The 25,662-nt window shown below is 39.1% G+C and overlaps 1 protein-coding gene across 3 annotated transcripts in view; it reads left to right on the top strand.

Annotated features, from left to right (window-relative positions):
* Nucleotides 1-25,662, top strand: part of sik3 (SIK family kinase 3) — a 61,238-nt gene that overhangs the window by 31,696 nt on the left and 3,880 nt on the right. For 2 of the 3 annotated variants that reach the window (XM_088345101.1, XM_088345103.1), the window contains exons 12-25: nucleotides 1,446-1,602; nucleotides 1,736-1,885; nucleotides 4,484-4,557; nucleotides 5,208-5,342; nucleotides 7,767-7,908; nucleotides 8,697-8,816; nucleotides 9,012-9,070; nucleotides 10,948-11,057; nucleotides 11,947-12,113; nucleotides 16,087-16,214; nucleotides 17,840-18,585; nucleotides 18,655-18,809; nucleotides 22,223-22,352; nucleotides 22,425-22,551. In XM_088345101.1, coding sequence (XP_088201227.1) covers nucleotides 1,446-1,602; nucleotides 1,736-1,885; nucleotides 4,484-4,557; nucleotides 5,208-5,342; nucleotides 7,767-7,908; nucleotides 8,697-8,816; nucleotides 9,012-9,070; nucleotides 10,948-11,057; nucleotides 11,947-12,113; nucleotides 16,087-16,214; nucleotides 17,840-18,585; nucleotides 18,655-18,809; nucleotides 22,223-22,352; nucleotides 22,425-22,546 — 2,395 coding nt within the window. In that variant the 3' untranslated portion in view covers nucleotides 22,547-22,551. The remainder of the gene's footprint in view (nucleotides 1-1,445; nucleotides 1,603-1,735; nucleotides 1,886-4,483; nucleotides 4,558-5,207; nucleotides 5,343-7,766; nucleotides 7,909-8,696; nucleotides 8,817-9,011; nucleotides 9,071-10,947; nucleotides 11,058-11,946; nucleotides 12,114-16,086; nucleotides 16,215-17,839; nucleotides 18,586-18,654; nucleotides 18,810-22,222; nucleotides 22,353-22,424; nucleotides 22,552-25,662) is intronic. The other variant, XM_088345102.1, reaches the window with a different exon arrangement.

The raw sequence follows: 25,662 nt of genomic DNA, 5'->3' as shown, positions 1-25,662 counted from the left end.
TCAGTAACGGCGTAATTTAACTAATTTTTACACTGTTACAACGCCGTTACCGTTACTGTCGGTCAAATGTGGTGCAATTTGCCACTTTCCTCAGAATTATTTATGTCACGTCTTTTTGGATCATGTCACCATTCAAAATAGCAACTACCATATAATTAGATAGTGATTATGAAAATACCATTTGCTGATGCAGCTAAAGAAAAAAGCGAATGAGGGCCCGGTTTTGACAGCACCAGATTCATGTCGTCAAGGAAGCGAACGAAGGAAGCCGGCTTCCCACTAATCAACAGCTGGTTCCATCCGAGACTTCTTTTTGTTATTATTGGTCAATATGCATTTTTGTGTTTTCTTCTTTTATCTCTTTTTATTTTTGTTTTTTTATTATTTATCCCCCCTCTTTTTATAAGCCATTATGTGCATAGGGTTACATAATAGTTGCTAATGTAGGGATTAAAGCAACAGAAATAACATGAAGCGCTGTTTGGGAGCCAAAAGAGCCCAGCTCTTTTTAGTGAGCTGAGCCGAAAAAGACTGTTCTATAAAAATAGTCAGAATTCAACAAGTAAAGGCGGTGTTTTGTATTTGCATAAAAAAAATACAATTCTTTGACATACAACAACTTATTTTTAAAGTAACGAAAAATAGTGACTTTCCCGAGTAATTTGTTCGGTTACTAAGAAATAGTGGGTTAACTTTACTTTTTTTAAAGGAACATGCCAAACACTGTCTATTAATAACCTTCTCGTCTGCAGCCTGTTTTTTGTATTGTATTTAATTGTATTTCAGTATTTCTGCTTTGACTGACACTGTACTTATGAATGACTGTGCAGCTTGCCAAGCATAAAACTTTTTAGCCATGTTTCCAAATGTTGTGTTTGATGAAAAAGGTATTGATAACCATTCTTATTTATTTAAAAATTGTAAATAAAGTGATGCATGGTATAGTGTTTACTGCATCGCGCGTTGAGGTATTGAAGTAGTTTTATTTGTCTCGACATTTGACCATTGTAGCGAATTTAACGGAAAACAATTCAGTCAGTGGTATCAAATAAAAAACTGACCATGGTAATGTGTTTAAAATCTTTTTTTTTTAAATTATGATGATGGAATTTTAATGCTTAAAGAAAAATGCTTTTTGGTGGGTCTCCTAAAAGTGACAATTTTGGAGGTTAATTATTCAAGACTTTTTTGTCATTGATGGTCCACAGATAGCTGTGCAGGAAAGGCATAACATTCAATTACTTTGTTCTAATTGTATGGAATCAGTGTTACATTTTTAATGATTTTCTGTAATGATACAGTTTAAACTGATTTCTTCATATAACAGGAACATATTCCTTAGTGTATCAAACACGTCAGACTGAAGACCAAATAAGTCTTGTTTCTCTACAATTTAATTTGATTTTAAAACACGCTCATTCAAAAATAAAAATATTTTGATATAGGACTGAGATGCAAGAAGACCTTCAGAAACTGCCACCTGGTTTCCCGCGGGGAACAGTGCCCCAGGCCCCGTTCCCGCCTTTCATGCCTACAATGGGACAAATGCACACGCTCATGCCAACACAGAGCCTACAGCCCACCCAGCACTTGGAGTACAAGGTGCAATAATATCCTCCAGTTTTAAAATGATCCTATAACTTCTGACTCCATTCTGCACTTTGCGGGGCCTATAAACAGTTTTTTTAAACCAAATTAACACTTATTGATCCATTTTTGTGTGATAATTCTTCAGGAGCAGTCGTTGCTTCAACCACCCACGTTGCAGTTACTCAATGGCATGGGTCCTCTGGGTCGAAGAGCTTCCGATGGCGGTGCCAATATCCAACTACATGCTCAGCTCCTAAAAAGGCCCCGCGGCCAATCGCCTCTTGTTGCCAGTCCAGTGAGTAGTCTGAATTAAAATATGATCAGGATTCCTATGGGTGTTAAAAATCCTTGGAAATGCTTGAATTTTAATGTTGTTGTGTCAAGGATTGAAAAATGCTTAGATTTTTGGTTGACGTGATTGTAAATTCTCAAAATCGTTGCCATGTTTCACAACAAGTCTTCTTAAAAATGATGTCAGCACTGTTCACTGGTTGCTTCGCTTTGCAATTGCATTTCGTTCCCTTGTGATTAACCGCAGCTGATTTAATTTGTATGGCATTGTCTTATGAAGCTAAATTTTACTGCCGCTTTACCAGATGACTATTAAGGGAAATTTGTCTGAAAAGTATTTACGCACGTATTGTTCAGATCCACAAATATTTTTGCCGTTTACTTAAGATCTATACATCATAAATAATACACACGCAAGATTAAAAATCACATTTGTGAATCACAGATATATAGGTCCTTCTAAAAAAATTAACCCACTATTTTGTGATAAAGTTCATTATATTCCAAAGTGTAATGATGAAAATGAAACATTCTTATAGTTTTTGATTCATTGAACAATAACTGAAATATTTCAAGTCTCTTATTGTTTTAATATTAATAATTTTCGCATAAAGCTCATGAAAACCCAAATTTCCCATCTTCAAAAATTTCCACATTGTGAAAATGTGCTTTAAACAATCTACTGACCTAATCATCTGAGTCAACGAATTAACTCCACCTGCAAATTATTCCTGCCTCCCAGCCTGGTTCATTACCCAAAACCACATTCATGGGTAAGATTGTTGACCTGACTGCTGTCCAGAAGGCCACCATTGACATCCTTAACCAAGAGGGTAAGACACAAAAAGAAATCTCTAAGCGAATAGGCAGTTCTCAGAGTGCTGTAACCAGGCACCTCAGTGCGAAGTCTGTGGTAAGAAAAAGTGTATCAGAAAACTCTGCACAAGCAGGAGAGGTGACTAGATCACGTGGAAAAATGTCGGGAACGTAAGATTCCAGACCTTGGAGGACCTGAGAAAGCAGTGGGCTGAGTCTGGAGTAGAAGCTTCCAGAGCCAGAGTGCACAGGTGTACAGTCAAACAGGTTACAGATGCTGCATTCCCCAGGTCAAGCCACTTTTATACTAGAAACAGCGGCAGAAACGACTGAACCTATGCGACAGAGAAGCATTACTCGACTGTTCCTCAGTGAAGCAAAGTACTTTTTTCTGATGAAAGCAAATTTTGCATGTCCTTTGGAATTCAAGGTGCAAGAGGTTGGAGGGAAGACTGGGGAGAAGGAAATTCCAAATTGCCTGAAGTCCATTATCAAGTACCCACAGTCAGTGATGGTCTGGGGCGCCTTGTCAGCTGCTCGTGCTGGTGCACTTGGTTTTATGAAGGGCAGGGTTAATGCAGCTTGCTATTATCAGCAAATATTGAAGCACAACCTGGCACCTGCTCACAGTGCCAAAACAACTGGTAAATGGTTAACCCGACCATTGTGTTACTGTGCCAACTCTCCTGACCTGAACCCCATAGAAATTCTGTGGAATAATTAGAAGAGGAAGTTGAGAGACACCTGACCCAACACTGTAGATGAGCTTAAGGCCGCTATAGAAGCATCCTGGGCCTCCATAACACCTTAGCAGAGCCACAGGCAGATTGCTTCCATGCCACACCGCATTGAAGCAGTCATATCTGTAAAAGGATACCCTACCATGTATTCAGTGCATAACTGAACATAATTATTTGAAGTTTGAGTTTTGTAAAAAATTAAAAACACCTTTTTTTATTGGTCGGATGAAATATCCCAAAAAATTTTGCCTTACTATTTTTGCACAAATCATCAATATTGAGACAATAAAAGCAATAAAAACTACTTCAGTTGTGTGTTATGAATCTAAAATATATGAAAGTCTAATGTGTATTAGTACAATACAGAAAAAAAATAACTTTATCACAATATACCAATTCTCGAAAGAGAAGGACCTGTATTTTCGAATCTGCCAAATACTTGATTCACGCCAGATTTGATGTTTTAATGGTACTGGAAACATGTAAAAATTGGATTTAAAGTCCTTAGAAAGTGCTTGAATTTGGCCATGAAAAAGGTGTACAACCTAAGGATCGAGCGATATGGGTTTTTCCAGGGCCAAAAGGGATATCGAATACTAGCATTAAGAGCTGTCCGATGACTGATATTTGGAGCTGATATACATTTGCTCCAAAAGCTTGAAAATTGGCTTTAGAAATTTTGAATATTGATAACAAAACAATATTTGTTATAAAATAAAAACATAAATAGTGCGCTAACAGTAAACTTTAGTAAACAGAGAATTTCAACACAACTAACATGGCAATACTCAGCACATATTTTCAAAACCAGCAATTTTATATTACCTGATTTGGAAAATAAAAATAAAAAAAATATATAAAAAGAATTTGCTGCGGTTATTTGTATTGTGCATATTTGGAGAAGAAGAAATTTCATCCGTGCCGTGACTTGTGCTTAGAGCATATTTGACAACGATGTTGAGTTGAGTCTTAAGTGTGTAAAATATGGAAATTGCTTTCTAGAGTTCCGACCTGTATTAGTGACTAGGAAATCTTTTGTTCCCAAGCACCCTATTCCTGCTGTCGCCCCTGTGGATGAAGAGGGGTCAGATGGAGAACCAGATCAAGAAGCAGTCCAAAGGTAACCGACCAACCCTGGCATTTCTTTAAATGTGTGATACAGAGACACACTGTCAAATCTAAAAGTCATGAGTGGCATGTTACCTTGATATTCGTTTACTGTTTAGCACAGGGTTTTTTAGGGCTGCAAACCTGGTCAAGGTAAAACTTTCTGAACTAGTCTTCTTTATGAAGCAATTTCTATGTATTCTGCTGGTGGCCTGGGTTGCTGGGAGTGTGTGCCTCTCTGCTGCTTTGCTTTTCCCACTGGTGCTGGCCACTGTGCTGTGGCGCTCACCTGGTCTATCCTCCTTTTTTGATTGTGCAAGTGCCCTCCTCTCTGGCTTTCAACTCAATCAGCCGACTAATGTGGACACATTTGAAGTACAAAACTATATTTAATTCCCATCCCGCGGTATGTTATAATTACTTTACTCTTTTCCATCTTTATGGCTCAGCTTTGCTAACCCAATGCTTGCAAAGCCTGTGAATTTGAAACCTTATTTGGGCAATTGTTCTTTGATGCCCGTTTTTATGTTATGATCCCCCCATTTTGGAAGTGGGGGGAAAGGTGGGCTTTTGCCCTGCCTAGTAGTAAACAAGGGCAGTGAGCTGATCAGCACTGCTTCTTGTCTCCCACCTTTATCCCCATCCTCCCCCCCTGCGGCCCAGGTACCTGGCGAACCGCTGCAAGCGGCACACGACGCACGCACTCATGAGCACATCGCATGGCGATCCCTCGGCAGAGCCCCAGCGATCTCAGGCCCCCCGCCAGAGAGTGGCATGGTCCACTGATACACACACCCGGTGAGGGGATGCAACTACGATGTGTTATGCGCAAACTTCCTCAAATCAGTAGACTGTCATCTCTGGAGCAGAGAACAGTTTGCACATCTTCCTGAATCCCGAGTACACTAATCCCTCGGTTATCGCGGTTAACAGGGACCAGAACGCCCTGCAAAACATGAAAATTGGCTAAGTAGCGGCGTCCCTTCATAAAAGCCCCTATGCTGTTAAACCCACCTGGAGATGATATCCTTACCAACTAAGAGTATAAGGCTGTAACAAAATAACTAATATAGATCTACGAATAAAGATTCAGAACGCAATTGAATTTGAAACAAAAGTCTTTGTCGTCATTATACAAAAGTGCAACGAATTAGAAGGTTTTCTCCTTCCAGTGTTAAAAGTTTAGAGAGCAGCTGGCTAGCATTACGCTAGCTTCGGGTATCCTCGGCTTGTCCGGGTCTCTGCAATGACTAAAACACAACAGTCCCGAATTTAGTGGTTTCCCACGAGTTGTAGTTCCAGGTCATCCATTTCATGGATTACGAATTTGGCGTTGGTGAGATACAGGCTCGAAAGGGGTGACCTAAGAGAGTTGTTAGCCTAGCCGTAGCAGTAGACCAGACCTGCAGTCTCGCTATTACCTTCCCGGCCAACGATGCCTCAGTCTTTGCCCGGACCCAATAACAATCCACAGTGCACCCGCTAGTGATCGCCATTTCTTTGTGCTCTTCTGACTTTCCTCAGAGTCCGATTTAATTAAGGAATTTATTTTCAATGTAACGAGACCCTATAAGCTCGATGTAGCCACCTACCGCAATTTGTTTTAGTTGCCACATTGAGTTGTGCACCCGCCCCGCTGTTTGACTGATCGCATACAACAGCGTATCACAGTGGCACACACACAGTCATGCCAACCCAACACACCGCTCTCCCTAACCTGCCCCTGTGATAGCATTTGAGGTCTGCTGTCCATGCAGTACAATACTTTTAATAATCACAATAAATACGATTCAATAAAAATCTACGAAGCAGTGAACTGATGATGATCGAAGCGCAAAGTAGGGAGGGATTACTGTATGACCATTTTGTTAACCAAAGCAGGGGTAAATAATTAGTGTTTGAATTATGGTATTGTCATATCAAAAGTCCAGTTGCTACCATTTCAAAACTTGGGTAGATTCTGGATTCATTTGTTCACTTAATTTCATGTTTGATTTGAGTTTGTGTTGATTCTTTTTAGTCTTACTTGATTCGGGTGTTTCTTCGGACATGCAAATGTTTATGATATAATGTTTTTAAATTCGGCAAATATAACCAGGTTTCATGAAATGCCATCAACTATTCCCTTAAAGTAAGGTTCGGAAACGTATGGCTCACGAGCCCGGTGTGGCTATTTTTTCGAGTACATCTGGCTCGAATATAAAATTAACTATTTCACATAAAGTGAAATACCGCGTTTCTACAACTAGCGGTAGAAGCGCTGCAGCACTTTTGAACATTTAAAGCTGGTAAGAAGAAATGTCATTAGGATTTTTTTCCCCTGTGTCCTTAAGCCAATGAGATGCATCCATCAGAATTCACACTCGATTGTGAATTTCTTCGATAATTTTTCAAGCGTACATTTTGCTCACATAATGAAAAAAATTGTGAATAATAAACCACTTGCCTGACGATTTTATTTCAAAGATGTTGAAGATTCTTATCCATAAAAATTAAATAGAAGACAAATAATGACTCAATTTCCAAGGTTGGAACTGTGATGACATCCCATAGCCAAAGATAATTACTTCTGTATCCTTTACTTGCAGTCTTCACTGACATTTTTTCAAAATACTTCTTTTCGTACCTTGTTTTGAAACCATTATTCACAAACAAAACATCTGTCATAATGTATTTTCAAAATCTTTTGCTCTGTCATTATTATTAGTATTTCAAATATTTATAAAAATTGTCTAACATTTCACAGTGAAATATAATGTGCTGAAGAATTGCGGGTTTGGCGGTTATGTTAAATGTCTTAAAATATATGGTGTGACTATACACCCTAAAAGAATCTAAATATTTTACGTTCATGGCTTTTTGAGTCAAAAAGGTTCCTGACCCTTGCCTTAAAATAGTATACAGCTGAAGGTGTGATGCTTTATACCTGTATGTGCCTATGTTTGGAGTTCATTGATTAATAGAAATGAGACGAATAACTTATCAGCATAGATTTTGTTAAACATTCAGGAAAATACTGATCTGTTTGATTTTTTTTTTTTTTTTTTTTTTTTAATTATAACTAATCATTCTTTGTTTTTTTACCCTATCCTTGTGTGTTTGTTTGTGTGTGTGTCTAATTGTTTCCGTCATTTGTTACGTCATTTCTGTGTGGCTCGTTTGTGTGTGTTTCCCTTTGTGTGCTTGTACGATTTGTTTTGTTGCCTTTGGCCTGCTCCTCAGATCAAGCTATAAAGACTGTAACACGCTTCATCTTCCCATGGAACGGTTCTCACCTGTCAGAAGGTTCTCTGACGGCGCTGCCTCCATTCAAGCCTTCAAAGCACATTTAGAGAACAGTAGCCTCATAAAACAACTCAAGCAGGTATCTATTGTATGGTGTGTTCAAAATTGTATGCATACCTTAGCTGCATAACAATTTATTTGGGCCAGCCGATGCTCTTTTTTTTTTATGCAGATACTATTTTTTTTTTTCAGCAGATGACCTTTTTTCTTTGATATCTGCAACACAATGCTTAAAACAATTTTGGTATAGCATTCCACTATTACGCTCAGTAACTAGATACGTCTCGCCTTTGTAAAGGATTTTATTGGATTTACGACCAATTGGTCGAAGCCTATCCCGATCATAAGTTGAATGTTACCTGTATCTAATCATACATAGACGTAAAATTAAATGTGGACTCAAAGGCCCAATAAAGTCTTCATTCTGAAAGCATTTGAATAAATGCAAATATATGCTGTACCGTATTTTCACAACCATAGGGCACACCGTGTTTAAAGGCACAGTCTCTGTAGTCAGTTCTATTTCTGTATCTAACTCATACACAGAGCGCATCGCACAATAGGGCGCATAGGTGCCCTCTGCTGTGGCCGCCTTAGTTGACAACACAGACAAGTATACAAGTGCATTTTTAAAAATATATTGTGGGCAAAACTGAGTTTGGTCGTGGTTTATATAAGTATTGATTACAAAGGAAAACACATGAACAAATACTCCGGCCTAAGGCCACCCAACAGGTCTATGCCCTCTGCTTTACGTCACACACGGGGTGCACCGCTCGATAGGTCCAGCTGCACAATTTGAATAAAATCTGAGAGTTTTATTTGCGACCTAATGTGATGACTCCTGAATTTCTGAACACTTTACAGGAGTGTGAACAGCTCCAAAAAATGTACGCTGCCCAACAGGATGAGCGATTCCTGGAACACACCCAGCAACAGCATATCCTCTACCAGCAAGAGCAACAAATCCTTCACCAGCAAATCCAGGTACACAAAGTCAAGTAATTCTAGAAAAAGATGGCTGAATGCCAGTATTTCAGAAATAAAGCCCTAGTGTCTTAATCTCTGCTTGGACAAGTAAAGACAGCATATCTGTACACTCATTTTGTTTCAAGAAACTTGCTCTCTCCTGCTGCATGCCCTAATCATGTAAATAAAAAAAAACACTTTTGTTGCCGACAGGGTCTGTCTTTAGGTCATGGAGAGAGTCATCCCAGTCACCTAACCCACCAGCTCCAGAGGTAAAAGTGCATGGTGCTCATAGAGGGCTCTACTACAACTTTTGCACTTGTATTGGTCCGTACCAGCACATGATTTAATAGACACTTTGTATGGTGAGGCAAAGGGCAGCCATGAATGTTGACTTAGTTGATGTTACTGGTATGAAAAAGTGCAAATGGACAATTTTTTCAGTTTGTTGCACTTTGAATCTAATAGCTATTGTACCTTCAATACAACCAAACTGCATTTACAAAGAAAAAGGTCTGTTTCCAGACCCGGTCATCGATGATAGGATAGCATTTTTTATTGTGACTTTCAACAAGACTTTAAACTGTTAATACTGCAAGAGGGAGCATTATAAATCGTGTTTGAGACCCTGGACAACAGCTTTTCAAATCTAAAACGTTTTTAGCATGTACAGTGCTGTTCAAAATTATAGCAGTGCTATGTGACTAACAATACTATCTCAGGTTTTAGTATATATTTTTGTTGTTACATGCCAAACAAGTTACCAGTAGCTGCAGTAGATAGTTCAAAGGGGTGTGTTCAAAAATAGCCGTGTCTGCTGTTTACTGTGCAAACTCAAAACTGTTTTGGATTTCCCAAGATAAGGTAGGAATTAGCATTCCTGATATTTAGTTGCATGACCACAGTTTATTATTACTGCTTCTCTGTGTGGCACAGTCAACCAACTTGTGGCACCTTTCAGTTGTTATTTCGCTGTTGAAATTTCCTTACAGCATTACACAATACATGTACATTTCTTGGTTTTGCTTCACAAACAGGTGTTTTTGATATCACCTCACAAGTTCTCAATTGGATTGAGATCTGGGGATTGGGCTGGCCACTCCATAATATTAATTTTATTGGTTTGGAACGAATACTTTTCTCATCTACTGATGTGTTTGGGGTCATTGTCTTGTTGAAACGCCCATTTTAAGGGCATAAGGCAACATAACCTCTTAAAGTATCTTGACATAAACGATCCTTGGTATCTGATAAATGGGTCCAACACCAGAGAAGGAAAAACATGCCCTGACCTTGATACTTGCACCACCATGCCAGCTGTCTTCAATGTGTACCGAGGTATAAATTCGGAGTTTGGGGGTCCTCTCACACACGGTCTGTGGCCCCTGGACCCAAAAAGGACAATTTTACTTAAATCAGTCCATTAAATATTACTCCATTTTTCTTAACGCTAGTAGATGTGCTCGAATTGTAACCTCTCCTGCACATGCCTTTTTTTTTTAACAGAGGGGCTTTGCGTGGGATTGCTGAAAATAAATTTGCTTCACACAGATGTCTTCTAACTGTCACAGCACTTACAGGTAACTTCAGATTGTGTTTGATCGTCCCGGAGCTGATCATTGGCTGAGCCTTTGCCATTCAGGTTATTTTCCGGTCCATTTTAATAGAGCGCTTTTCTTCGGAGCAATGTCTAGAACGACCCATTTTCCTTAAATGCACGTTCAACCTGTGCTGGCTTAATCATCCTTAAATAGGCTGAACCTGATTCACACCTGTTTTTTTTTTTCCCCAAAATGGATGAACTCAGAGTTGGGTTGCCACGCTGCTTTTTTTTTTAACACGCATCTTTGAACTATTTTCCCAATTGTACAGCCTTCGGAGTGTGCTTATTATGAATGCTGGGTCTTGTTTGTTTTTGGAGAATCTACTGCACCTACTGGTAATTGTTTGGCATGTAACAATAAAGAAATATACTAAAAACCAGGAATATTCACATTGTACTGCTATTATTTTGAACAGCACTGCCGAGCCTTGCCCAACTGTGTAAGAAGCTGACAATCATGACACAGTGGTGCATCACTCTCAGTTGAAATGTTGCATAATTTTGTCTATATTTTTCTTCAACTGTTTTTTTTTCTCCCCCCTTTAGGTTGCGTATTCAGCCATCCAGTCCCCCGCCAACACATCCAAGCAACCACCTCTTCAGACAGCCAAATCAAAGTTCTCCGCCTGGCTCTGCAGTCATAATGCAAGGGCATGGTTAGTACAGCGGTTCTCGAAAAAACTGTGCTGGTGATAAAATGCTTGAATTTTAGCCATGAAAAAAATTAGGGTTGTGTGTCCTATTGGTAAATCAGAATTTTAAAAACTTCCTGCAAATTAAAATGTAAGGATCACATTTTCATATTTCATTTTTACCCAGTACCCATATGGGGATAGATTTAAAAAAATATATATATACCTGAAAACTATAAAGCCGGGGCAGCTCACCAAAAATGTCATCTTGCAGCCATCACATTCGATGATAATATGCAACCATGGCCTTTTTACATCCGCAAGAGTCTAGTGAATCCAACCATAAAAATTATTTACTCCAAAACACATGATAATGCCGACAGATTTAAAAAAATAAAAAATAATCCGCCAAAAGCATCTGCATCGATAGACGTTCCTTTCTGCTGTCTGTTTAGCCCCATAATTCCCGTTTACAAATAAATAAACTACTATAATTATTTTTTTTAGGCTGTCCACCATCTAACTTGTGATTGACATCTTTTTTGCCCCATTGCAGGCTTTGTTTTGCATTCCACGACCAATATAAAATGATATGTTCTTCAAAGTCAGATACACCAAAAAGTTGTTTCCCTTGTTGTATTTTTTGTCTTTATATCTTTCAGGACGATTTTCTGTTTTCTCCACTCTTCCACATTTGTTTCTGGCACTGAGTACAATGCAAAATCTAACTTACAGCAATGTCCGGGTATTTTTGAACATCCCGAAAAAGATGTTCGTATTTACCGTTTTTCGTAACTCGAATGTTCGTATGATAAACTATTGACGACACTATTTTGCAGGTTGTAATTAAACTGAGGTAATCTTTTTATCTTTTATTCCCAGTAAAAAATTTATATTGATCTCACCCACCTAGGTCCATCTGCAGTGCAGTATCAACATGGTTCTCCTTCACTGTACCAGGGCCAGAGTGGGAACCCGCCTTCCACAGGCCTTCCCAGAGTGTCTATACCAGCCAGTCAGCAGTCAGCAGCAGTCCACCCTTCCGTCCCATTGGCTCAGGGTGCATCTCAACAGCAACAAGTAAGAATTTCCACACGCTTGATTTTTATTACCAAAATTTTTTATACGAAAACAAATCGTTTGAGGCATTTGTACTGATACATTTTCTTTCTCTAATCTGCTTCGTCTTTATTTTTACCCGTATTTGATTTTGTTGGAATAAAATCCGAACATGTTGCAACATACAGGTACAGTGATCCCTCATTTTTTTTTCGTTCAAAAAGGTCTCGTTGAGAGTCAAACCTGCGAAGTAGAAACTTATATTTATTTAGATAGATGGATAGATAGATAGATAGATAGATACTTTGTTCATCCCCGTAGGGAAATTCACACTTCCAGCTGTATCCTTGTGTTGAAAAATAAAATAATAAAATACCCAATATAACGTTTTGCTATATGTGTATTTAGATAGTGTTACGGAAAATACACACTAATAAAAATAGGGTAATATGCAAATGTGGGGGTTGGGTTTAATGTGGGCTTTTACTCCCCCGGGTGGAGTTAAAGAGCCTCATGACATGAGGAAGAAATGATCTCCTCAGTCTGTCCGTGGAGTCTGTCGCTGAAGCTGCTCTTCTTTTTGGAGATGATGCTATGTAGTGGATGTGATAAACTGTCCATGATTCATTTATTCAAAGTTCTTACACATTGAAACCAAATAACTAAGCCAATTTACAAGCACAAGCATTTGTTTGACAATAAAAGTACTGCACTTCATAAAGGTTTTTTAATACAAATAACTTAAGTACTGTCAAATTACAATTTTAAAAATAATCTTGCTTCTGTATTGCACCTCAGTATTGACTCAGAACGAAATCCACTTTACTTCAGATTATATTTTGTCGCCATCATGTGGACGTTAGTGAAAACAAAATTTGGCGTGAAAAGAACATTCCAAACAACATAAGTACTGTCCTTTATAAACACTTTTTTGTTTTTTTTTAACAAATAACTATATTTTGCTGCTATATTGCTTTATTGATTGGTTATCAAAATGTGATCAGTAGACCGACGTAGGCACTTGTGCAGATAACCCTCGTGGCATGCATTTTATTTTTTTTACACAACGTCTGCTAGTGTACATTATTGTGACGTGAACTTGAAGTGTGTTAACTCAGTCATTTATTAGGTTTTTTTATTTCCAAACCCCCTCGAAATGTTAAGTGGCATCAGACCTATCCATACACACGTAATTTTTCTTTCTCATGGCAACCAATCAGGTGTTTATCTTTTGAAGCAGCCCACAAGTGCTTTGTCTGTGCCAAGAGGCACACAAGCAAATCAAGTTCACAACACCTTATTTTGCAACAACAAGGTAGATAGCGTAATATTTTTTTGCATTGCTTTGCTGAGACTCAGGGAAAAAGAATTGTTGTGCGCCACAGTGTGCAATACCAGCGTCACGGGGCCTGCAGTCAGTGGTTTGCAAGCAAAATCATTATCATCATTATTATTATTATATTTGGGCTTTGGCGCCACTAGAATGTTTTTTTTCCTTTGCAGACTATTTACTGGATGGCACTAAAGAAAAAATACAAAAATTATGGGAAATGCATTGAAATACACCAGGTTTTTGATGAGTCAGATTATCATTTATAATGGATGTCTACATGTCCCAATAGCAGGGATGTGATTTTTCCGCTAATTCGCGGAATTCCGCTTTTTTTATCTCCAAAAATAAAATTTTAAGATTTCCGATTTTTTAATTGGTAAAAAAAAACGATTTCGTCTCTACAGCATTCCATTTTAGTGTTTCCGTAACTGAAATGAAACGTACTTGCGATTGGTTGAAGTCTCTGTGTTGACCAATAAACGCGCTTGTTATAAAGGCGTAGGAGTATGCCATTGTTCATTTCTCACACGTTTTTGCCGAGTGTTTAAAGAAAGATGTCCGAGATCGAACGCAAAGATGCTCCGCGAGGTAAAGAAATTGATAAGATCGTAAAAAACAAGTTTCGATCGGACTGGTTGGAGAAGGAATTATCTACAAATGTTGGAAAGAAGACTGTGACGAATTTGTTCAGTGACTTTATTCGGAAGATCGATCGTGCCGGGAAAGCGCTTTGCATTTGATGCCATGATACCATTGTCTATGGTGGGAGAGGTTTCAAAGCTCTTGAAAGTCACGCAAAGAGCAAAAAACACGTGAAAGAACTCCAGTCAAGAACAACAAATTATTCCATCGCTGGTAGTTTCGGTGCCCAAACGAAAACTCCAAAACTTTAAGGCCTCCATCCCTTATTGACACCACAAACGGAAGCGGTAATAGAGAGACGTGATCCACCCCAAAAACCTGTACCAGTTGCTGATAGAGTCGTGAATTTTGAGGTAGGTGGTAAACTTTTCAAATTTATTTGACAGTTTTCCCCTTTTTTTCGAAAATATTATAACGTAATAAAAATGGCCATAAATATTTAAAAATTACAATAATAGATTTAATGTGTACATTACACCAACACTTTACTGTAGGGCCTATACTTATTGTACTTTCATTTATAGATAACATCTTCTGCTATAACAAAGACATTTGTGGTATGTTCTAATATGAGTTACTTTTCATTTGGTCATGATACAATTATTTCTTCATGAAATTTGAACTCTTCAACATGATTTATGTGTTAACTTAGTAATCACATGAGTTAGATATGATGATATTCTCAGTGATAGTTTTTAAAAGCAAAGGCAGTCCAATGTTTTTTAATGTGACTGATTTTGAGTTGACTTAAACTGTAATTTTATATGGGATAGTTCAAAATACATTGAAAATTGATGCTGTTGTTTTGTCTATTTCTTTGTCATCTGAGTGCATTGAAAGTACTTAAAAAAACGTAAAACCCATGAGCTCCGGGGGGCTTCGCCCAACTTGTCCCCCCACCAGGGCACTGCCCTGGACCTAGCTGGGTGCCCGCGGCCCCCAGACCCCCGCCTAATTTTCAGATAATTTCACTTCGGTCAAATCACATCCCTGCAATAGTGTACATAGCACAATTTGTGTATACTATTTGGATGGCGCCGTAAATGCAGTAACATATAAATCACAGCACAATGAGATTTCAAACATCTACATGTTGACTTGTTTACCTGACTGCCCATTTTGCACATCTGTTCAGCTGCTCCTCTTGCCTGCTTTGCACTACTGTATAGTACTCATAGCTATAATTATTTAGTATATTATTTAGTATTTCAATACTCCAACTCAATACTACATATTTATATCTGTACATTCAAGGAAACTGTGCGGGTCAGATGTATCGACATTTCGTTTTGTATACACGTGTACAAGAATGACAATAAAGTATATCTGAATCTGAATCTACATGTTCTCACAACTTGTGGGAAATTTGAGACCCCAGGCGTTTACTTTTCCACACTTTCTCTTTGATTGAAAATTTAAAAGCATGAAAATGTACATAATTGGTACCTCATGGGTTAAGGGGGCATTCAATTGTAACTTGATCTAAGCAAAAATCTCAATTCGACCTAAGAATGTGAGTTTATGTTAATAATATGACTATATATTATAATTACATTTGTCCATTTTTGTTTGGCAGGCCATATTAAAATGTAACCAAAAATTAATTCGGAATGTTTTAAAACTATCCAACTCTGTCGGCGTCAGAAAGCATTTTGCTCTGCCAATGGGTACTTTTGTCGGTCTAGAGTCTTTTTTTTTTTGACCCGATGGCTTATAGAGAAACTTCAAATCGAAAAATATTGGCGCGCAAGTAATGTAGATTCATCGAACTTTTTTACGTAAGTGTACAACCTGGACAGCAACGTTATTGATGCACATGCAGACAGGCAAAAAAAGGTGTCTTCTTAGCTAATCAGAATGCAGAAAACAATGCACGATAAAAATCAGCAAAATGGCAAAACCGCAAAAAGGTAAACCTCGATACAGCGGGGGATTACTGCACAATACTGTGTCATATACTTAAATCTTAAACACATTTATAACATACAAATGCACTCATTATTAAAACTTTTTATTCAGGTGACTATTCAGGTACAGGAAGTGGAATTAGGAGTTGGGCCACAGCGGCAGGGCAGCTTTTTGTCTACACCCTGTGGACACCGAGTACTTGGGAAGCAGCTGAGTGCCGACAACGCCGAATCGCACAGGTGACATGAATCTTCATGTTCTGTAACTGTGGTGATATATGTATGTATAAGCCAGTAAACATGAGAACAGGTAACATGGGCAGTAGATCACCAACAAAACAGTAAACGGAAAAGCCTCTTGGAATTGATCAGATGACCTCAACGGCTCTTTTACCACTTTCATTGATTTGGTGAGTGGATGTGCAGAATGTGCTGCAGCAGTGAAAGTGAAAGTGTCAATAGTTTTAGGAGACTTTTGTTGTGTTTCAAACAGTTACAGCCCTGTTCGACTTTCACTGAGAGAATGTTTAATGCTGGATGTAAAAGCCTCTGAAAAGACGTATACATCTCTCTGTGAAGACTCGATGTCCTGACATTTTAATAGCTCCCATTTTTCTGTGTTTTAGTGACCTGCTACAGCAAAGAACGTTTTTGTGTGTAGAGCTGTGGTCGGCAACCTTTTCCGTCCCACAGACCCGTTTAATGTCTGATTTTATTTTCGCAGGTCGGCACAGTAGTAACATTAATAATAATAATAAAAAGAATAATAAGCCCAAATCCACTATCATCACCGGATCTAGTGATCTATATGATATAGTAAAAGGCAATTCAATGTTATATCATCACACCATTTTTACTGACTGTATCACATTGTACAATGTTTTGGCTGAACTCTTTCCCATAATGCTCCATTACAACGTGAGTAAAAATAGTGTGATGATGAGATCAAATGTAATGCCTTTTTCTCGTTTCATCCAACGCTGTGCAAATGAGGCCAGTGTTATTAATCGAGGTGCTCGGTTACAGTGATGAACTACCATGAAACCTCGGTTTTAGATGGTAAGGCGCCCGCTTTGAGACTGGGAGGTCGGTGGTTCGCGCCCCGGCCGAGTCATTCCTAAGACTTAAAAAGTGGTCGGCGGCGCCCTCTGTTGGCTGCGGCTGCATCGGCTCGCTACAACGGGTCAGGTGCAATCGACATTTCGTTCTGTGTACATTGTTACACAGAATGACAATACAAGGAAATTATTATTATTATTATTATTATTATTATTATTAATGCGCACAAAAACTCAAGTTGCTTTTGGGTGAAAAAAATGTGTATCTAAATGTATCTAATTTAAATCTATTGATATAGATAATCTAAATCAATGTAGACTATTTGTTTGTATGTGACTTATAGGCTCCCAAAACAGCTGAACCAATTCCCATGAAAATTTACACAGTTGTACTCTAGGCCTCCACGAGTGTCTTTAGCCAGGGTTTGCGTCGTGGGCATCAGTAATAATTGGCTTTAATTGGTTCTGCTTTTGTTGGGTGTCTTAACACCCTCTGGCAGACGAATTGGGTACTGCAACTCCCCATCACCCACCACTAGAAGCACCCAAATCCAATTTTCTACTAGAACCAACACCTTGATTGATAGAATTGATTCTCTTAGTTCTTGAATAAACACGGTATAAACAAAAAATAAAGCTACCCCAACCCCACCCTTTCTCTTTTTTTTGTGTGTGAGGCCCATTTTCAAACGTTCCATGGCCCAATACCAATCCTTGGCCCGGGGGTTGCTGACCATTAGTGTAGAGTACCGATGTAGTGTTGACAATCCAGTTTCTATAAAAGCTCTTTTGTTTTGTTCTTTCCAGTCGCAGCCTCGGACGTTTCACATCAGCCTATGACCAAACTCAGTTCAACCCCCACCTTTTTTCTGCTGATGCAGCTGCCCGGGGTGCCCCTGGAATGATAGGTTCCTACAGTCCTTACCTGCAGGGCACCTCTCTCAATGTACCCGGACTGGAAAGTTACCAGAGTGGGGCCTTGGGGACGGGGAATTACGGCACCCCCTCGGCACTACAGCAAGCGTTACTTTCTCCTACTCCGATGGATTATCGCCCCCCGCAACAGCATGTTACACCTACTCTGCAGGGGCTTCTCTCCCCCCGGCACTCTTTAACGGGCCATGCAGATCCTCGGTTACCAACGCAGGACCTGGCAGCACTACTTAAGAGGCACAGCCCACGATCATGTCCTGCTCCCTTGACACCACCTAGCACTACACCAGAATTTGGTGAGATGCTCCTTTTGCACCAGCTGAGCCAGGGAGAGAATTTGGAACCTCAAAGCTCTCCAGTGGGCAAACACTACCATCACCTTCTTCAGATTCGACCGACAGACGTGCAGTTGCCTTCCCAGCCACCTTGTCCAACCTTACCCCACTCGGAGAGCATGGAGGAAGATGAAGTACCATCTGGCTACCAACACGCGCATGAGGGCTTGCTTGCCAAAGCAGAAGGTCACGAGCTCCTGGGTCCTCCCAGAGGCAGCAGCCCCACATACAACTCTCCTACACACAGAAGTGGCTATAGTAGTCTGATTCCTCAAGCAAATAAAGGTTGGACTATTTGCATGTATGTGTCAATGTGTTTTACACGCTGATTTTGTTTTTATATTTTTCCCCTAGACACCGAACATGCAGATTGCAGACAAACGGGGCAAGCTATAGACTTGCCTGATCATAATGGCTTGGGCTTTTCACAAGGTCAGCAGGGAGAAGTATACAGGTCCCGAGGACAACTTCAGCGTCACCACACCATCCAGACCTGTGATGATGCTTATGTGAGTAAAAGTGACATGTTTTAAATTGGAGCTTAAGAATGTTTAGTAGGCGTTTTATAAAGTTTTAAGGCAAGTGTCGAGAACCTGTTGCTTGTGAGCCAGATATGGTTCTTTTCATGAGTACATCTGGAATGGACATCCACAATATTCTTCCCTGTGACTTTCCAATTTTAGTGTATTCGAAGCCAAAGCAACACATAAAACTGATTGTTTTGTCCATAATATACAGTTTACCGGTACATTGATGGTATTACACCAGACCTGGGCACTCCGGTTCTGGAGGGCCTTATGTCCTGCCAGATTTTGAAGTTTGCTCTTCTTTAACTCAGGTGATACAAATTATAACCTCGTTAGCAAGCTAGCAAGTGCTCGTTAACGATACTGGTGATTGGAATCACCTGTATTGGATCAGAGAAACCTCAAAAATCATGCAGAACATACGGCCCTCCAGGACCGGAGTGCCCAGGTCTGTATTACACCAATAGACCCCATTTGGCTGTACATCTCAAAGGAATCCTTTTTAACAGTGATCTGCAACCACTGGGCTGCATTATCTATATTATGAGTATTAACCTCAATTTGCAAGGTTTCGTGGTCGTAAATTATAATACTTGGGCAATGATTAATCAACTGAAACATGCCGCCGATCACATAACCTCAACATTGATGCAACAGGATTAAGCCCAGATCACGGCAATGAGAGCACTGTTGATGACATAAGAAAAGGCATTCTTATTTTTTTTCTCAATATCACTCTATTTTTACTCACAATACAATCTTGAACAGTGTTTTTCAATCTTTTTGGAGCCAGGGCATGTTCTTTACATTGGAAAAATTTTGCGGCACACCACTAACCAAAAATGTTTTAAATTGACACTGAACAGTATGTTTAATGACAATATAATTTATAATACCCCCAATTTTACAGCACATAATATTTGCAGAAAATGATTCATGAATGTTTTATAAAATTTTAAATTTTAAAAAGTGACATTCGATAATTTCTCACGGCACACCTGACGATCTCTCACGGCACACTAGTGTGTCGTGACACAGTGGTTTAAAATCACTGATCTAGAATACGCACGTGTTTTGTTGTCAAACATTGTACACAAGCTTTTTTTGCTAAATTAACTCCCATAATGCTTCATTACAACGATTTACAACGTGTCAGCGTAATTTAATACATTTGACAACGATTTTTTTTTTCTTCTTGATTTGGGCTGTGGCTTTTAAATGTTGGGTAAAATAGTCAGGGCAGTTGACAACCATTGGTCTAGAAACAGGGGTGTTCAATATGTTGACAGCTATCAACCAACAGCTTGCCAAGGTATCATTCAAAATGTGATATTAGAAAAATTTAGAAAATGTATTTTGGGTATAAAGTGCATTTTTCAGATGTGTGACAATAGAAGACTTTGCACCTTTCTTTGAACACAACATTTTGGCCTCACCTTGTGACATCATCCCTTACAGCTAGCACGTAACATTCACTACATTTCCAAGTTCGAAAGCAGGCAAGATATCTCCGCTTCCAAGCCGAACGTAATATTTCATTAACGGGGGCGAAGCATGCATTAGTTAAAGATGGTGGACTTTTCGATGTTGACGCCAATCTGAGATTAAAATGTTACTCCTCTCTGCAATCAGCCAACATGCTATATGACAGTTACTTGTCTTAACTCAGACGGAGAGAATATAATAGAATAAAATAGTCTTTATTGTCATTGATACCAACGTCGTGAATATTGTTTGCAATGAGAACAGACATAGCACTTCAAGGTAAAGATAAACACGTAATGAAGACTGAAAAGAGAAAAATGAGATCAAAGAATGTCAGGATAAATAGTGATGGTTTGCCCCCAATTATTTTTATTCAACTTTTAGAATTGCTATATTTTAGCCAAACATGGGTAGGAATTAGTTGTGCTATTAACACCCAAACCAAAATTAAAAGCCTAATCAATTTCAAAAGAAACGGTTCTCCTATTCTTTGCAATCTACACCAGCCCTGGTGAATGAATGCACAAGATATTAAGCAATTAAAATGTTTTTAGCGTGCTGGAGATACAGTATAGAATGTTTACACACGAACTAGGAAGAAGAAGCGGATTTTTTCTTCTGGTGGATGCTGGGTAACCTCTCACAGCGCCACACGCCGGTAGTGGCGGAACAAAGAACTACATTAAAGTCCTGTACTCGGAAACAAAGTGCACACAATAAAAAAAACTAACTTACTGATTTTCGGAGGTCAAATGGTCGTAAGTTGGGGAGCGTCTGTATATCAAAATGGCTTTCACTGCTTTATTTGGCTCAACTTGAATGTGAATGGTCTGCATTTATAGAACACTTTTCAAGTCAATAAAGACTTCCCAAAACGCTTTACAATGTGCTTCACACTTTTCCCTTTTACACACTAACCGATAGCCGCGTCAGCAATGCAAGGCAACTACCTGTTATCGGGGGCATTAGGAATTCAGTGTCTTGCCCAGGGACACTTTGATATATAACTCGAAGGAGCTGGGAATCGAACCTGCGACCTCTTGATCCTAAGACGAGCACTTTACCGCCTGAGCTAGTTAAGGTTGTCAGCAGCTACGTTGCCAACTGCACATACCTACATGATTCACCTCGGGTGTGCAAGTTATAGTTATATAGTCAGCCAAATTACAAAATTGTTGTGTGATGCAATATTGGCTCATTATGCAAGGTCAACTAAAATAGTACATGTAAAAAATCCTGTTTATTTTTAGTTTGGTCAATAATTAAGCTACAAATTGCAAAATGTACACTCCCAGGAAGGTGTGTCCCAGTGACTTGGTTAATGTGTGTTATACTGCACCCGTTATCCTTGCTTAACTGCAGCTTAATTGCCGCTAATGCAAATACAGCTATCTAACTGAGGCCGATGTATCTGGCGCTTAGATACGTAATTAGAGTGCTAATGCTAGCAACAACAGCTATTGTGATACTGGTTTGTGTGTCTGTGTTTGGCTAAACCAGGCGGCTTACACTGTTAAAATCAAATTATTCTTTGTTTTTACACTGCACTGAAATAGAATTGTATTTACTCTCCTTGATAACAATTTAGTGAACATTGTATGCAACAAAATTAGACTGTCAGGATAAAAGGAAAAAAAAACTTGAACTTAACGTTTGATTGAAATGACTTAAGAGACGTGCTTCTTTTTTGACATACTCTGAAATTTATGGCAGACTAGGTGAAATTATCCAGCGTGCTGGATCCGGCCCGCGAGTTGCATGTTTGATATGCGTGATTCAAGTGATAACAACATTAGTTTAAAAAAAACTGAGATTGACGTTGCTGTATTATCACACGATCTCATGAGACATGTCGCCTTGTAGAATTTATACATTTCTACACTGTTTGATAAATGTTATTTTATTTTTAGGGTCAGATCGATCCCATGTCTGGGATGAGCCTCTTAGCAGGGAAGGCGCTGAGTTCTGCTCGCATGTCAGACATTCTCAGCCAGACGTCGCTGTCGGGAAGCCAGCAGTTGCACCAGCGAAACGAGTCAGGTCAGGAGGCAAATTGAATGCGAAAATACAATATCAGCATTCTGTATTTAAAAATAGGATTGTTTCCTGCAGGATGTGATGTTGATGGGGAGCTTCACGCAGCGGCCTGCTATCCCTCTTCCTGCACCACTGATATGCTTCTCAGCTATAAACCCCCCGACCTTCAGTACAGCATGGAGCAGGCTGGGGTTTAGCAATGGTAAGGTTATCCATTTATTAGGCCAGGAGCAAGATTTGCTCTTGGAATCAAAAAATATATTGGGTCTGCGATGAGACTTAGTTGTATTCTGTAGGAAAATTTGAACACACTTCAGAAAATGAGTTGGCGGACTGGGGGGGAAGTGACAATTTAAGTGAAGTAAGAGTACTCAGTACTAAGAGTACTCTAGTACAAGAGTACTAAGTCAGAGGAAACTATCATTTTATGATGGTTATTTATAAAGTAACGGAGTAACACACTGTGTAGTAATGACCGTATAGTTGGAATTTCTCATTATTTACCCATTACAGCACTCGTTACTGAGAAAAATAGTTGTGATCCAGGAATACTCTCCGTAACGTGTTGGTACCAAAACTGTGTCTCCACAAATCTTTTGCAATCATTGTACCCAGCAATATTGTGTGATCACTTAAAAATGTGCTACGTCCCCACCAATGTCCAAGATCAGACATACTGCCCCCAGTTGTCTAAGCATGGCTTTCTGACATAATTTATGATTGTGGGAAGCTGTTAGAGATGTCTGTATAAAATGCACACACACACACACACAAAAAATAGCATACACTGTGCAATAACCTTTGCAGCCCTTTGAGACTCTTTGTGATTAAAGGCTATACAAATAAAAATGACTTGACTTGACACTACCGATTAAAAGCTTGGCGTCGCCTAAAAATGTCCTTATTTTTGATGGAGAATAAAAGTACTATTTTTTCATATGAAAATAACTTTAAACTAATCAGAAATACACTTTGTGTGTTGTTACTGCAGTAAATAATGATTTTAGCTGCAAATGTCTTTTTTTTTTTTTTAATGAAATTTCCATAAAGGTGTATAGAGTCCCATTTCCTGTAACCAGCTCTCAAGTGTTCGAATTAGAAGTGGACTGATTCTCTACCGGGACGATTATCGACACAGATATTTGGGAATTCAATAGATATTGGTATCAGGACTTCTATCTATTCAATAAGCCGATAAATAAGTCTCAGGCAGCTGAGACCCTCTCGATTGCTCCTACTCCCCTCCTCCTCCCTCCTGCTACCCACCCCTGCATTCTGATTAGATAAGCGATTGTTGGCGGAGCCACTAAAGCAGGAACAATAAGAGAGAGCGTCCCGATTAAGATATTGCGTCATAGAGGCACATGCAGGTGAAGACGGATATATTAGCTCTTGTCATAATATCAGTTCGGCAATTTTACTCTAAAACAAGAGTGCCCACACTTCTCAATTCTGCAACTATGTTGACATTTCGATGCTCTTTTTGTTTTAAGTTAATTTAAGTCATGTTGGTTGTATTGACATTTTTATGTTTTTATTGTAAAAAAAAATCGAGGAGCTATTTTAAGTTTTGATGTACCTTTTATACAAGTTTCTGCTAAGCTTAATTGTATTTTCTGCATTGTTCATTTTGGGTTTTAATTGAAAGATTTGTCTGCTAAGCCCAATATTTTTTTTCGTTTAGTTTTTGGTTTAAGTGAAAGATTTGTCGTAATTAGAAAACCCTTGTGCAACTGTGTTATCATAGCTTAAAACCATTTGGATGGTAAGAGAAGCTATAAAACCGACCTTCCTTTGAGCTAGTCGGAAGCATCATATTTGTGGGTGTGAACAAACTTTCTTAAGCTCAACAGTCTATTCTTGTTCTAAAAGAATTGCTAAGAAACTGAAGATCTCCTACAATGGTGTGTAGTACTCCCCTCAGAGAACAGCACATGCGGGATCTAACCAGACGAGAGAGAAAAGTGAGAGGCCCTGCTGCACGACCAAACAAGAGGACAAGTACATTAGAGTATGTAGTTAAGAGACATAGGCGCCTAACAGGTCATCAACTAGCAGCTTGGTTAAATGGTACCCGTAAAACACCAGTGTCAACTTTTACAGTGAAGAGGCGACTAAGAAATGTTTGGTCTTCGTGGCCGAAGGCAAAGAAAAAGTAATGTCTGAGACTGGCCAACAAAGTGATGAGATTAATAAGGGCAAAAAAACACAAATTTTGGACAGGGGATCATTGGAACAAAGTGTTATAGACAGATAAATCAAAGTTTGAGGTGTTTGGATCACACAAAGGAACATTAGTGAGCCGCAAAACAACTGAAAATATTCTGGAAGGGTGCCTGATGCCGTTTATCAAGCCTGGCAGAGGTAATACATAGTGCGGGGTTTCTTTGGTGCTGGTAAAGTTAGAGGGGGTAGTACAAGGTCAAAGGGACTTTGAATAAGGAGGACTATCACCCTATTTTGCAACGCTACGCGGTATCCATGGAATACATTTAATCAAATTTTATCCTACAACAGGATAACGACCCAAAACACACTGATTTGTGCAGTAGCTATTTGGGTAAGAATCAGGCAGCTGGTATTCCGGAGAAAGAGATCAAGGGGTGTGCGCAGGACATAGGAATATATCCTGAGAAAGAGCCAAAGCTTATGTGGCTTGCCAAGGAGGCTATTGTTTCCCCGTTGCCAAAAGGATTGTTGGAGCGGTGAGTATGCTTTCAAATTTGGCTTTCAAAATTTGGTTTGAAAATCGCTGGTCTACTAGTGATCCCAAGAGCCAAGAAGAGATCTGCAGGTTTGAGAGCGTTCTCCCTCTGGGCTGTGGAATGCTCTTCCCCCTGAGATTAGATCTGCAACCTCAGTGGAAATGTTGAAATCTAAGCTTAAAACACACTTCTACTCTATAGCATATGAATAACCTATACTTTATGTTGATAATATATGTATCATTTGCCCTCTAGTAGGTTAATAGTCTGTAATAATAGTTTGCAATATTCTTTGATCTGTGCAACTCTTTGATACTCTTAGTGATTAAGGGCTATACAAATAAACATGACTTGACTTGACTATTCCGTCTTTAATGGAGTGGCCAGCGCAGTCACTAGATCTCAACCACATTAAGCTGTTGTAGGAGCAGCTGGAATGTATGCTATGCAAGTCTGTCCAGCTCTTTGATTAAGGGCTATACAAATAAACATGACTTGGATTTTGTTGGAAATCAGAAAATTGTCTGGGTGACCCCAAACGTTGGAACAGAATAAAGTGTTGTATTCCATGTCTGTGAGCAGGTTCAAAGCTTGTATTGGAAAAACGT

The sequence above is a fragment of the Urocampus carinirostris genome, chromosome 10 (assembly GCF_059441175.1).
Source record: "Urocampus carinirostris isolate Australia breed hairy pipefish chromosome 10, RoL_Ucar_1.0, whole genome shotgun sequence".
Lineage (NCBI taxonomy): Eukaryota > Metazoa > Chordata > Actinopteri > Syngnathiformes > Syngnathidae > Urocampus > Urocampus carinirostris.
The sequence above is the reverse complement of the archived record's forward strand: the minus strand, read 5'-3'. Positions and strand labels throughout refer to the sequence as shown.